Consider the following 14665-nt stretch of genomic DNA (forward strand, 5'->3'; position numbering starts at 1 on the left):
CCTGTTATGCCCCATGCCACCCAGCTTACAGCTACCATCTTGTGAAATTGTCATCCTCTGTTCACCTTCCTGTCTGCCCCACTCAACTGGCAGTTCCTTGGGGCAGGACTATTTCTTGTGTCATGGTCTCTTGGCCTCCCACCATAAACACCTAATACAGGTTTATTGAAGAGGATCATTATACCTAAAATGGGGCATAATTCATCCTTTGCATATTGTTTTCATAAATACAGGAACAGTATTGTGAAAAAGAGAGAAGTTAGGAAAAGGATAACATCTGACAGTTGGTGGGAGAATGGGTAAATGTGGTTTAACTGAGAAGGACCAGAACCCCACCCATGACCTGTGCAGACCCTCCACTTTCAGAACCTGCCAGTGTATTCTAAATAACAAGAGGGGGCTTTCGTCCTTTTTGTCCTTCTATGCATGAAGCATTGTGAGGGGTCTTTTGCCTGCCATTGTCTTATTTAGTTCTTTCCCTGAGCCCAGTCCCTGTTGTATAAATGAGGCATCTGAGGTGTAGGGAAGCACAGGGTGGCTAAGCTAGGACTCCATGGTTAAGTGGAGGTAAATTGGGGGCATCCCCTGGCATTTCAGAAATGGGGAACATGGACTAGATTATTTCTTTGAATTTAGAGCTTTCCCCTTTCACAGGTAGATAGCTCCTCTTCTCTGTGTCACAGTTCCCTTCTGAGTGTCAGGTCCCAGCTAAGGAGAAGGAGTAGAATGTCCCTGATGCATGTCCCCATGTACTCCAGCTTTGCTGAAAGCCTGGGAGAGGGGACAGGGAGAGACAAGGATGGGAGGAGGCATTTGTCAAAGTGGCATTCCCAGCCTTCTGGGGTCTTGGCCCCTGACCTTGATACCTTGACATACACTTAGTGTGTGACATCATTTGGACCCCACAATCCTATAAAGCAGTTTTGATTGTCATCAGCAGCCAGGCTCTCATGGGCTCCCTTTGTGAGTCAGCATACCTCTATGTGACGGCTATAAGAGTCCTCTTCCTGCAAGTGTGACCTTGTGCAGCTTTGGTTGCTCTGGCTGAACAGCGGCTCCTCTGTGGGCATGTGCAAACCCCACATCTTACATCCGTTTATGTAACACGTGTAAACAATTTAATCTTTCAATTCTCTCTCTGGTACAAACGTTACGATAAAGCAGACATCAGGGCTGGCTTACTGCGAGTCTGTTGGCAGAAAAGGCTGCAGTTGGCTTCCCTTTCTCAGTGAGGTGGGCTACAGTGCTGAGGCCTCCCGACACGTGTGTCGGGGAGAACTCACGTCACATACCCGGCGATTTGTGTCATGCTCGGAGTTGTGTTTACTGCTCCCCAGTAGGTATTTGGAATCCTTATGTCAGAGAGGAGCCCAACCACGCAGTCAGCAGCAGCCCCGGAAGAGCCAAGTACATCAGGGAAATGTGGTTTGGAGTTGTGTCCTCACTTGAAGTGAGTGCTGACTGGGGGCAAGGGGTTGGAGTTAACGACACCTTTTCTTTGCCAAAGTACTGGACACTTGATGGTGTTTGGGAACTAGCTCAGAGGAATTAAGAAACTTGTTGTGACCGTAGGCAGTTTACTTAATCTCTCTGAGGCTGAGTGTCCTCATTTGTAAACAGGGTTCTTACAGGGATTAGAAATTATGAAAAGCACCTCGTGGAAAAAATGCCAGCTATATAGGCTGCTTAATAAATAGGAGCTGGCAGCGTAATTATTACCCCTGTTTGACAATACCCTTTTCCTCTTATATTGCATGATTTTGCTTTTCTCTCTCTACTTGTCGAGAGACTTTGATTTGATGCCTCTGTTTGCAGATATATCATTCACAATGGGGCTTCTACGAACTATTGAGGTGTAAAATGTAACAGATATATTGTACAATGCGGAGAATATAGCCAATAGTATATGATAGCTGCAAATGGAGTGTAACCTTTAAAAATGAATCACTGGGAGTTCCCATTGTGGTTCAGTGGTAATGAGCCTGACTACTATCCATGAGGACATGGGTTTGGTCCCTGGGCTTGCTCAGTGGGTTGGGGATCTGGAGTTGCCTTGGACTGCAGTGTATGTCACAGATGTGGCTCAGATTTGGTGTTGCTGTGGCCAGCCCTGGAAACTTCCACATGCTGCAGGTGAGGCCCTAAAAAAAAAAAAAAATTGAATCACTATGTTGTATACATATATAACTCATATAATATTGTACAGCAATTATACTTCAATAAATGAAAAAAAAATCTAAGTATCAGCGACAGTCCTCATCAAGTGATTTCCTGTTTTTATTTGGCTATTGCTGTCATTACGTCTTCAAGATATCATGTTTGATGAGCTCTTCATAAATGCATAATAGCCTCAAGGATGCCATAGAAGGAGCTCTCACAGAGGAACTGCTGAGGCTAGTCCTTGTCCTAACTGCTGGGCCTAGAACAAATAGACTCCAGCCTGAACCTGCTCACAGGCAAAGGAGAAGGAATGGGAATGGGTGTTCTCAATGCCATGAATCAGTGTCCTAAACCTGGAGCCAGAAGGGGAAGTGGGTGTCTGGGGTAGAGGTTGCTGACCATTCAGAGGAGTCAGGCTACTTGCCACTGCCAAAGTTAAATTTGCATGGATCTTGAAGGATGAGTAGGAGCTTGTTAGAGAAGCTTGAAAAGGCTATTTGGCAGGAGAAAGAACAGCATGTTTCATGGAGCTGTGTGAAGGATGTGGTATATTTGTGAAGTGGCGATTGGTTCTTGTGATGAGGACATAAAATAGAATTCATGAAGGCCTTGAAGCAGGTAAAGCTGGAGCTGTCTTCTGAAGGACCTTGAATCATGGGAAGGAATTTAGAGGTATCCCTATAGGCAGTGGTGAGTCACGGTGCCTTGTGGTTTTATGACTTTTATTTTGTGGGTGTGATTAAAAGTATAAAGTTAAAACAGAAGACCACATATAGCTAATAGGTTTACTGCAGAACACAAGGAGCCTTTGGATGACTTATTGAGAGTCCATGTAGAAGTTGTTTCATGTTGAAAGATTCAGATTGTAATTACTCTGTGTTGACTGTTCCTAGGATAGAAGCCCTCTTTCATCTCCACAGGCCTCCTTTATGACTTAGTTAAATTCTTCTGCTTCATAACCTTGAGATTTTCATGTCACTATGAATTTTGCAAAGAGGGGGTCTATACAAGAAGGAAATGAGTTGAGAAATAGTTGTGTTGCCAGTAACCCCCTAGGGCCTCACCACCTATGGCCATGTCCCTGCCCTTAAGATCTCCCGAATTTCATGATCCAAATTCATCTGATCTACTCTCCCCATCTTCACCCCTCCTTGTTTTTCCAGGGTCCCAGGCAGTGTGTGTGGTGCCTGCACTGAAGATGGGACATTCCGTCAGTACGTGCACACAGCTTCCTCCCGGCGCGTGTGTGACTCCTCAGGTTACTGGACTCCAGAGGAGGCTGTGGGTAAAGGACCATGGCTTTTTCATTTACACCTTGGTGGCCATTGAGAATGGGGGCGGAGGTCAAGTGTAGAGTGGTGGCATGGCGTGAAAAAAAAGGTAGCGTGTGTATGTGTGGTTTGCTGGATATCTCCAGGGGCCTGGGTATGACTCTGCTGACACGTGCCGAGTGTCCCATGTGTGCTCTGTGTGGAGGCCCAGTGGCTGTGGTGAAGCAGAGGTCAGCATGGAGGATAGAGGGATGGAGGACTCAGGGGGTGACTTCGGGGTGAGAGATGGGACAATTCAGGCATGTCATGTTGCATTGCTTCCTAGTGCGTGGAGCAGCCTTGCCACATGATGGCGTAAGCTGATCTCTCACTCCCTCTATCAGGAGGCTAATTCTCCATTAGCCTCACGTAGCTCACCCCCACCCACACAGACACTAACTGAGCCAGTCTGGGTCGGGGGTGAGGTGGACGAGGTGTTCTAAACTGATGGTTCTCATCTGTGTAATTTTATGAGTCTATTAATCACCGGTACTGGTCATGCTTTGGATGTGATCTAAGGTAGGCTCAAGGAGGGGGGAAGTGTTTTTAGCTATCCTTTCTCCTGTCCCTCCCCCAACTTCTCAGTGACCTAGTCACTCATATACATCAATCAGAGCCTCTAAGACCAGCGAGAGAGTGAATGGCATCCCAATTGAAGTCCAGAAAATGCTGTTGACTTGAGTTTCCTTCAGTACCTTCTTATGAGTGGCTTGACTTCTTCCATCATCACCATCTTAACTGTTTACCTAGTCATCATCTTTTTTTAATATTTATTAATATTCCCCAAACTACTCAGTAAGATGTGTTGGACATGGTCCTATTTGAGTTAGTTTGCAGTCTTGACGGACAAGAGAAAAAAAGGTCTGAGTCTACAGTCTCCTCCTTGGGTTCCCATTTACTCAAATGACAGGAACCTTAAGGAGGACTCCGAAGAGAGAGACACTTGGCTTGATTGATCGTATAGGACTATTTTCAAATGGGTTTTCAGGGAAGAATGGAAAGTGACTATAAAATTTACATTGGCACTGTGGAGGACTCATTTAGAGACTGGCATTTCATAAAAGGCCATTTTTGTGACAAACAGTTTGTCCTGTGCTGGTGTTGTAATGCCTATTCGACTCTCTGGTTCTGCTCTTTTTACTTCTTAAGTCTTGGAAAAATTCCAACTTATCTGGTAGAGGTGAATGGAATTACAAGTGCTGGGTTCTAACTCCTGTATTGTGTCTCCAGGCAAACCAAATCAACCATTAGGGCCTCCACTTCGTGCTTTAAACATGAGATCACACTAAAAACTTCCTGACAGAGAGTGCTTCTATTGAGTTGATTTCCAAGGCTTTTACTCTGTTAGTCTTTGGGGATGAATATTGGAAAATACTGGTCTTCCTTTGCTCTGAACAGGTGAAGAACCAAGTCATATTTTAAATGAAAGGAATTGAATCCCAGGCAGAGCAAGCAGAAACACATTTATTTGCAGATATGATCAAAATGTATTTAATGACACAATAAACACATTGACCACCAGCTACATTCTGAATGCTATGAGGAATTGAAAATCAAACCAAACATATCCCCTGCTAAAGTATCATCTTCTTGGAGAGAACGTCCCTGGTTCCATGGTCTAAAATAGTCCCCAACCTCACACTATCATTCTCTAGTCTCTCATCTTCCTTTATTTATCTTCTAAGGTGGCATCCACCACTTGGAATTTTGCTGATACCTCTTTACCAGTTTATTATTGCACCTGTCACCCTGTGGTAAGATGTATGAGGGAAGACCTTTATCTCTCTTGTTCACTCCTCTATCTCTCTTGTTCACTCCTCTATCTCCAAAATTAGCGCTAGGTATAACAGAGAAGCACAGTCAATTTTTGTTGAATTAGTGAATGAATGGATTTATGATATAGGGAAAATAGGGACTATACAATACACACATTTGAACTTCTTTCCTCTGGGTCTTGGAACCTTATTTTCCAAATCTGGAAAGGCTAAATCATTCTATTTTTGCCAGTGTAGTTTGCAGATATGTCTATGGAACATTGTATAGATCTTCTACCCTGACTTAGTAGTTAAATAGTACTTACTTTATAAATGAGGAAATCGAGGCTTGGGAAGACTGGCCACAGTCACATAGCTAATGCACAGCAACAGTTAGAGCCTAATGACTGTTTCCCAATTTAGCAATCTTCTTTTAATGCCCCTCATGTGATAGAAGATAAAACCACCTCGTATAGCTTATTTCTCCAGAACTGACCTTCGTGTGTTTGTGGTATTGGATTTTTCACCATTGTGTTTTTTACTTGGCTACTGAATCCCCCCTCCCCATTTTTTTCCACTCAAGAAGTGTTTTTATTTCCTGCCTGCATTTTCCTCCATGTTGTGATCTCCTGGCTTACTTATACTTGAACTAAAAGGGAAGTTTCAGTGTATGGTTTTACAGTTTGGCTAACAGTCCATTGAAAGAACTGCTAAGGTGTGATCTTAGGGAATCAAAGTTTTGTAAAGAGCCTAGTTAGGCAGTGTTGCAACAGACTGAAACATTGGCTTGATTAATAAATAAAACAGGGCTGCATTAATTTATCATAAAGTATTAACAAACTAAGTACAGATAATTCTCCTCTGCTCAGGGATCCTTTAAGCTCATGACTTCCCCTATCTGTCTGCATCAGCCTCCTGTTCCACCTGGGATCTGGGTCACTCCATTCCCATTGCCATGCTGGGTTTCTCTTGTTAAAAGGCACCATGGAAACATAATTTGAAGCATATACATTTGGATTGTTACACCTTTATCTCCAATGATACTTAAGATCTAAATTACTAAGCTGTGCTGCTTCCATAAGAATCTACTCAAAGTGCTCTTCCTCCTCGTTCTTTCAGGCTGTTGATATGGGTGACTCCTTTTCAGATTTTTAAAAATGATTCAGTGAATTTTATTCTATTTATCAACCATCTTCACAACTGTCATCACAGCCTAATTCATTTTCAGATTCCTGATGCCTCTGTCTCTCTGCTCATCTCCCGCAGGGCCTCCAGACGTGGATCAACCCTGTGAGCCAAGCTTGCAGGCCTGGAGTCCCGAGCTCCACCTGTACCATATGAACATGACGGTCCCCTGCCCTGCAGAAGGCTGTAGCCTGGAGCTGCTCTTCCAGCACCCAGTCCAAGCTGACACGCTCACCCTATGGGTCACCTACCTCTCCATGGACTCCTCCCAGGCGCTCTTTGACACAGAAATCTTGCTGGAACACCAGGAGTCCGTGCACCTAGGCCCCTTAGACACTTTCTGTGACACCCCACTCACTATCAAACTGCACGTTGATGGGAAGGTCTTGGGGGTGAAAGTCTACACCTTTGATGAGCGGATGGAGATTGATGCGGCTCTCTTGACTTCTCGGCCCCACAGTCCTTTGTGTTCTGGCTGCAGGCCTGTGCGGTACCAGGTTCTTCGTGAGCCCCCTTTTGCCAGTGGCTTGCCCGTGGTGGTGACACATCCTCACAGGAAGTTCACAGATACGTGAGTTGGGCAGGAGGGCTTTCTAACCCAAGGGGCTTCTGGAAGATTTGGGAGTGGGTTTTGCTTCCTTTTTCTTCATTTTTTTTAAAAACACTCTGATGTGTCTTTATTTGGGGAAGTGTTCAGAATCTCAGAGGGGGTTTTATTCTGAAAGGGCATCCCTGAGATGAAAAGCATTTTCCAAAAAGGGGCAAGCAGGTGTTACAACTGATGATGCCATCATTATGGTTATGTAGAAAAGAGCTTTGTGTGGGGCTGAAAGTAATTGCCATAAATAAGTTGATCCGAATCAGATACTCCTCTTGGGTGACACAATCTACTTTCTGATGCTTGCTGTAACTTTTAAATAATCTGCCACAGCTCCTATAATAGTCAAAGGCCATGGTCAGCTCTTCCATGGCTAAGCAGAGAAGCCAAGGGTCCTACAGACACTAGACTTAGTTTCATTTCTTGTTCCCCCATCCCTCTCTTTTTCTTTCTCTTCCAACTCTCCTCTTTCTCTTTCTTCTGTTCCTTCAACATTTATTAACTTGTGAAGTGCTCCCGGCCCTGTGTTCTCAGAGGTGGGGGATATAGACTAAGATACGATCATTGGCTTCACGTGTCCAATGTGTGGAGCAGGAGGCTGGTCTCTCCAAAAGAACTCTCTTCACCTCACCATTTCCCCCAGAGACTTCCCAGAGGGCAGAACTCAGGGTAAAACAGAAGTTTTACCAGAGGTGCTATCTTGGTTAGTTTTTGCTGTGTTAGAAATCACAAAACATGGTGGGTTAAAACAACAAACACTATTTTCTCATGGTTCTGTGGGTTGGCTGGATGTGCTCATCTGGACTGGTTTGGCCAGGGCTGGGTAGCCCCAGATGACCTCATGCACATGTTGGAGGCTCAGCTAAGACGCTGGCATGGCTGGAAGGATGAAGTTCTCTTTCCCCATCATCTCTCCTTTGCTAGGAGGCTTTGCCTGGGCTTGTTCTCATGGTGGTAGAAGGCTTTCCAGAAGCAGGGAGGGCAAGTCCCCCCACACACATGCTTTTCAAGCCTCTGCTTACATTACTCATGCTGTCATTCCACTAGCCAGAGCAGGTCACACAGTCAATCCCAGATTCTGAGGGAGGCAAAATCAATCCTAAATTTTGATGAGAGCAACAGTAACATCACATTCCAGCAGGGCAGGCATCTGGGGTGGGAAGGATTTATGGCCATTTTTCAGTCTGCCACAACTACAGATGATTAGAGAAAAGTGTTCATCTTGAATTCTGCCACATTTTTCTTCCCATATTTGCTCTCTGAATTAGAACCGGAAGACAGTGAAATGGTCAAAACGCTCATGCAAGTGGGAGGATAGATCATGGGATGAATCTGAAATTTAAAAAAAAAAAAAACTTTTTTGAGTTTCTTTAATCAGGCAGTTAAAATATTTGTTACACATACACACACACGTAACTTGATACACATACACATAAACTTGCAGGTCAATAATATCCCATTTTATAGATGCAAGAACTAAAGCATAACTTTAATTTGGCTGAATAGAGCTAGTAAAGGGCAAACTAAGGACTAAAATCCAACTTTCCAACTGTGTCTCATTTTCGTTCCCTTTGCTTAGTAACACATCACCTTTTACAAACTCAGATCCTTGGAGGTTGCGCTACCTGCTGCTGAGTTTTCTCCCCAAGGATGTAAACACACCCTGAGGCTTCCTTCCAGTTCTTTCCCAGCCACAGAGCAGTGTAAGACTTTTATGCATGGCTGGGTGAGAAGTCAGACAGAAACCACCCTGTGAAAAGGAAGCCATCAGAATTGATTAGGATATAAAACTGGTTTTGCTTTTGAAATATCTGGCACTCTCCTGAGAAGATTGCTTCCCTGCAGAAAGCTAATTTGGAAATTTAAAAGTCTTTAATATTTAGGTGTCTTTCCTATTAAAATAACTCAAAGCCAGCACAGAGGTATTTAAAGGTGTTTTTGAAACCCCACGACATTTCCCGTTTGCTGGTTGCAGCGTCAAGCGAAAGAGTCGAGGCTTGTGGTTGAGTTGAGTGTGTTAAAGAAGAGAGGGTCTTGGCAGGAGATCAGTGGGCACCACTTATGGAGGTTCCAACAGCCCTTTGAGATCCTGTTCCCCTAAGGGACATGCACCCTAGCTTGACTTTAGCGATAACTTTACCAATTAGGGCAGGCCCTAGACAAAAAATTCAGTCGAGGGTAGAATTTGTCTTTGGAACCAGCAGCCCCCTTCTTGTGCCCCTTCCCACTTGATAATATTCAGTCTCTTATTTCTCCACTTGATCAGTGCGCTGGGCTCTGGATAGCGTCTGGTAAACTCCTACCATCTCTGGTGTCAGTTAAAACTATTCTTTGTTTATATGTATTTTGGAGGCTTGGAGGTGGGGAGTAATTTAATGCATTTCCAACTGTGGAATTTCTTGCACCCCAAGAATCATGACATCAGCTGTTCTCACCTCCTTCTAGGAGAGAATTGCTCTTCATCCTAAGCATTCGGTATCCTCAAGACAAGAATTCTCTTGAGAGACGAAAAATCTGGGGTCCACAGACCCAAGAAGGGCCTTGCTGAGCCCAAACTCTGAAGCTTTCATCTTAAGTATTTTTGATTAACTCAGTGACACACAGGACTATCAATAGTTTTTCAGTCGCTGGGGGGTGTATGTGTGTGTGAGTGTGTGATAAACATGGTAAAGATTCACCTGAAATACCATCCCCCTAGAATGGGCAGAACTGTTAGTTCAGTGTTAATTCAGCAAGTATTGTTTTGTTCATTCACTATGTGAAACATAATGGGAATACAGAAATGAATAGAATTTCAAACATTCTGTTGCTCTCTAAGATTATATGTCCTGAACTTTGTTTCAGACCATGTGGCATATATTTAACATTTATAATTTATATTCCCTGTAATACTAAGTTTAAACTTTTCCAAACCTGAAAAGGACCCAGGACGTGCCCCACCTCCTGCATGTTGTGTTCACAGCCCTTTGGTTTCTGCAGGGAGGTCATACCTGGACAGATGTATCGGTACCAAGTTCAAGCTGAAGCTGGAGCAGAACTAGGAGAAGCTTCACCTCCTCTGAGCCATATCCATGGAGCTCCTTACTGTGGAGATGGGAAGGTTGCAAGGTGAGGACATGCTGGGTGCCTGGGAGTGTGTGAGTGAGGGCTCCCTGTCCTGCTTAGGCCCGGAGGCCCAGCCTCAAGTTTCAGTTCAATGGGTTTTTGGAAATGTAAGGGGCAAGGCACTGTATGACTCTAGTATTAAACAAAATCTAGGACCTGTGATCTTGAGAGGTCACACACATCTCTGAATAGTTAAGGATAGGCTACTTTTATTTAGAGTTCATCCCAGATTATTGAAGTGTTGGGGCTGATTCAGAGAACAACCCCTAGGCAGTGATTCAGGGAAGGAATTCGTGGTGGAGAAGCTTACTTGCCAAATGATGCTAAGAGAATGTGAGGATGTCTTCTACACGAGTTGCCTGTCCTATCCTACTAATGAGCTGTGTGACTGGAGGAGGATCTGTATAGTTGTCTGAGCTTCACGTTCTCATTTGATCCCTGGAAGACCTCATGGCAGTCTAATTTCCAGCTACTCTATAAAATCACCCAGGTAAAAACGGAATCACTCCTTTGATTTCTTAACATGCCATATTCCTTTTTCTGTTGCCCTTTAGTGATATCCATCTAGAGAACTAATTCATTCTGGGTTGCCTGGGACTTGCCCAGATTTAGCATTGAGTACTCCCATGTCCAAGTGATCACCCTATATCAACCCATTCTGAACACTCATCCACCCTAACAGCTTTCTTATATAAAGCTTCTGGGAGGAGGATGCTTGAAGGCCAGGCACTGTGATTTGTCTCAGAGCCTGCATCCTAATACGATAGCTTATTTTTAATTTCCCCGATCAAGTGAAAGTACCTTATATCTTGAAGACCTAAGAGGAAACAATTTATAGCTTTTCTTGGGATTCTATCCCATTGTTTAGTAATCAGTAAATATTATTTATCTTCTTAATCTTCTCAAATTCTTAAGCATTAGTGTAAGTCTATGCCTTTTCCTAGAAGTATAACACCACATGGTCCCAGATAAGGTGACTGAGGTCACTGTAATATCCACACCTTGCTGGTGTGCTGCCACCTTCTACCTAAGCCAGTTTCAGCTTGCCACCTCTCCTCCTCCATCTCAATTAAATATCTCCCTGGGGATGCCTTGTGTATGCACAGAACAAATCTAGCTGTTGTTGATGTTTTCTGTTTTTTGGCTGCCTCATTTTAAGTCTGCTGCCCACTTGTTTTGGTGTTTGCAGGACTGGATTACCCAGACAGAGCCCTCCTTGAACAAAACACTGGGTCTCATGCAATAGCATCTGCTACAGGAGTCCTCTGATGGCAGCTCTGATGTCCTAGGAGGCCACATCTGCCTGGGGATCTGGGGCAGGGAAAGGGAAGGGCTCTCTTTCAAACCTGATATGGCACATTCTAGCCTGGGTTTGGAAACAGCTTCACCTATAGCAACACTTGCTTGACTACTGGGCCTCACTAGGTTTCTTATCAAAATGTTCCTTTAAACACTGCCTGCATTCCCTTTCCGGAAAGAGTCATACTAAGTTGTGCCCTCCAGCGGGAGCATATCTCTGCATTGCAGTTTTGTCTCAGGTGGAGTGCCTCCATTACCCATAAAGCAAAAAGGAGGTATACAAATCATTTAATCTGCTGTTTAAAACTCTGAAATGTGTAGATTCATTTTAAGGGAATTACAGATCCCCCAAAAGTCATCCTCAGACACAGTTTAATATATTTTTGTTGAAAGCTTAAAGTGTCACTTTGGATATCACTTGTCAATAATACAATCAAAACAAACACAACAGAGGGCCCTGAAGTTGTGAGTAGTATTTATTATTCACTTAGTAGTTGAGTATCTCGGGAGTTCCTGTCATGGCTCAGTGGAACTGAATCTGACTAGCAACCATGAAGACGCAGGTTAGATCCCTGGCCTGGCTCAGCGAATTAAGGATCAGGCATTGCTGTGAGCTGTGGGGTGTAGTTGCAGACTCAGAGCTGATGTTGCTGTGGCTGTGGTGTAGGCCAGAGGCCATAGGTGCAATTTGACCCCTAGCCTGGGAACCTCCATATGCCATGGGTGTGGCCCTAAAAAGACAAAAATAAAATTTAGAACTTAAGCATCTGAGTCTTTGCATTCAACATGGGAGCAACATGTGACTGTTGAGGACTTTCAAATGTGGCAAGTGCAGCTAAGAAACTGAGTTTTATTAAATATTGAGTAATTTAAATTTAATTTAAAAACTGAAACTTGATTCAATTATTAGAAAACCTTTAAGTATATTTGGAACAACTTGGAACACAACTTTTTCAACTAGAAAATTTATAAAATCAAAATACAAATCAGGTGTTTGGATTGCAATGCTCTGTAAATGAAAAATATGCATCAGATTTCAAAGACTCAGTACACAGAAAAGAATGTAACATACCTCATTAATAACTTCTGATACTACATATAAAATGATAATATTTTAGATATATCAGGTGAGATGAACTATATAATTAAACCTATTTTCATGGCTTATTTTTACTTCCTTAATGTGACTCAAGGAAATTAAAAATTGTATATATGACTCTCATTATATATGGCATTAAATGATACATAATATGCTTATTTTAATTGCCTAAACTTCAAAATGAATATGAATTTTAAGTTTCCCTAATTTCTTCAGTTATGTTGTTTTTTCATATCTCTTTTATCCTTTCTTCAGTTAAAAATAATTTGAAATGTGATTTTTACATGATTGCATTTATAGCATTCTTTTAATTCATTTTTAAAGCATTTTCATATCTAATTATTTAATTTTCACCCCATCCCTGTGAAGAGGCATACTTTAAATAATGGTTAGAGCTCTTATGTCTTGGATCTGAAAAACTTGCATCTACTGAGTCCATTATCTATGTGTCCATTTTAGACATGGTGAAAAGTCAATGACAAAAAAATGGTAACCCTCCATTTTACAATAGACAAATCTAGGTTTTTTTCAAGGAGGCTCAACCCTAGTTTATCTGCCTTGTTCCCATATTATGTTCAAGGACCCCTCACTCTAAACAATTCAAATTTAGTTAACAGTTGTATCAGCATTTGAGCTTCAGAACAAAAATGACATTTTACTTCTCCCAGTATTTGTTACTCTACCTGCAATATGTGTTAACTGCCACTAGGTGGTAGTAGAGTAGGGACAGGGACCCAAACCCTAGAGCTACCCGGCACTGACAGAAGGCAGCAATCAGGCTGCAGAGTCTCTTGAAACAGATTTCAACTCTACAAAATCCTAATGTTAACAAAAACTGTATCTAGGTAGAACCAAACAGTGACAAAATAAAGAAATACCAGATGACATAAATAGAAAACAAAACTGCACATAGACGAGCAGTTTTCCTCCTCACAAGATCAGCTTTTTAAAGATTTCACTCATTACGGAGTTCCATGGTGGTACAGCCATAACAGACCTGACTAGTATCCATGAGGACACAGGTTCAACTCCTCGCCTCTCTCAGAGGGTTAAGGATCTGTCGTTGCCATGATCTGTGGTGTACACTGCAGACATGGCTCAGACCCAGCCACCCTGTGGCTGTGGCATAGGCTGGCAGCTGCAGCTCTGATTTGACCCATAGCCTGGGAACTTCCATATGTTGCAGGTGCTGCTCTAAAAAGACAAACAAAAAAAATGATTTCAGTCATTACAAGGCTGATAGATCTTCTCTAATGCCGTCTTCCAGAAACACTGGCAGGACCCTAGTGGATCACCTAAAGATTCTAATCCATGAGCTACTTTTCCTACAAAAGCATTCTCTTAGCTCCTACTTCTTTCCAGCTTGCACTTTTTAATTAATTTAAGGAGTTTTAAGATCTTGAAATGGAGGTAGCTAAACTAGGAAAATCCTGGTATGTATTTATGTATGTATGTGTGTATATATGTATGTATATAAATAAGAATGTATACTTTTACCTTCTAGGAGCCTTGGAGAAGAGTGTGATGATGGAGACCTTTTGAGTGGAGATGGCTGCTCAAGGGCATGTGAACTAGAGGAAGGTTTCAACTGTGTAGGTGAGTTTAGGAGCACCTGCCTAGGTTATGTCCTTTTTTGGGAAGGTGTCTCTGTGTCTTATTTGTATGAGCTCTTGATATCCTGCAATGCATAGCTTACTGATAATAACATTTGATGTGTCTATTGTGTGGCTGGCACTATCTAATTGTTTCACATGTATGATCTCATTTAATCCCTGCAATAAATATGAGAAGACTAGACAGAGGCATGGAGAGTTTAAATAACTTGCTTTCTCTTATATAGCCAAAAGTGATGACGTTGGGATTTGAACCAAGGAAGCAAAGCTCTAGAATCTACATGTTAAATCACTAGATTACCCTGCCTCCTAGATTAATGTGATCAAGGATTAGTCTTGGATCCTCATGTCTGACATCAGTGCCAGCTGAGGAGCACAATCACACAGATTCTACAATAAAAATTAGGGTAGGATACATTGTAAGCCAAAGGTAGTACAAGATATCTCTTGGTATCTGTGTTTTATAGATAAGGTCATGAAGAATGACAGCAGATCATAACATTTCTTAATCCTGGAGACTCCCTGGTAATAAAGTATAACTT

General features: G+C 42.6%; 1 protein-coding gene across 2 annotated transcripts in view; it reads left to right on the forward strand.

Annotated features, from left to right (window-relative positions):
* PAPPA2 (pappalysin 2) overlaps positions 1-14665 on the forward strand; it is a 273676-nt gene that overhangs the window by 119629 nt on the left and 139382 nt on the right. For both annotated transcript variants that reach the window (XM_047753714.1, XM_047753715.1), the window contains 4 exons: positions 3324-3445; positions 6491-6980; positions 9987-10115; positions 14015-14106. In XM_047753714.1, the coding sequence (XP_047609670.1) occupies positions 3324-3445; positions 6491-6980; positions 9987-10115; positions 14015-14106 (833 nt within the window). The remainder of the gene's footprint in view (positions 1-3323; positions 3446-6490; positions 6981-9986; positions 10116-14014; positions 14107-14665) is intronic.

The sequence above is a fragment of the Phacochoerus africanus genome, chromosome 11, assembly GCF_016906955.1.
Source record: "Phacochoerus africanus isolate WHEZ1 chromosome 11, ROS_Pafr_v1, whole genome shotgun sequence".
Classification (NCBI taxonomy): Eukaryota; Metazoa; Chordata; class Mammalia; order Artiodactyla; family Suidae; genus Phacochoerus; species Phacochoerus africanus.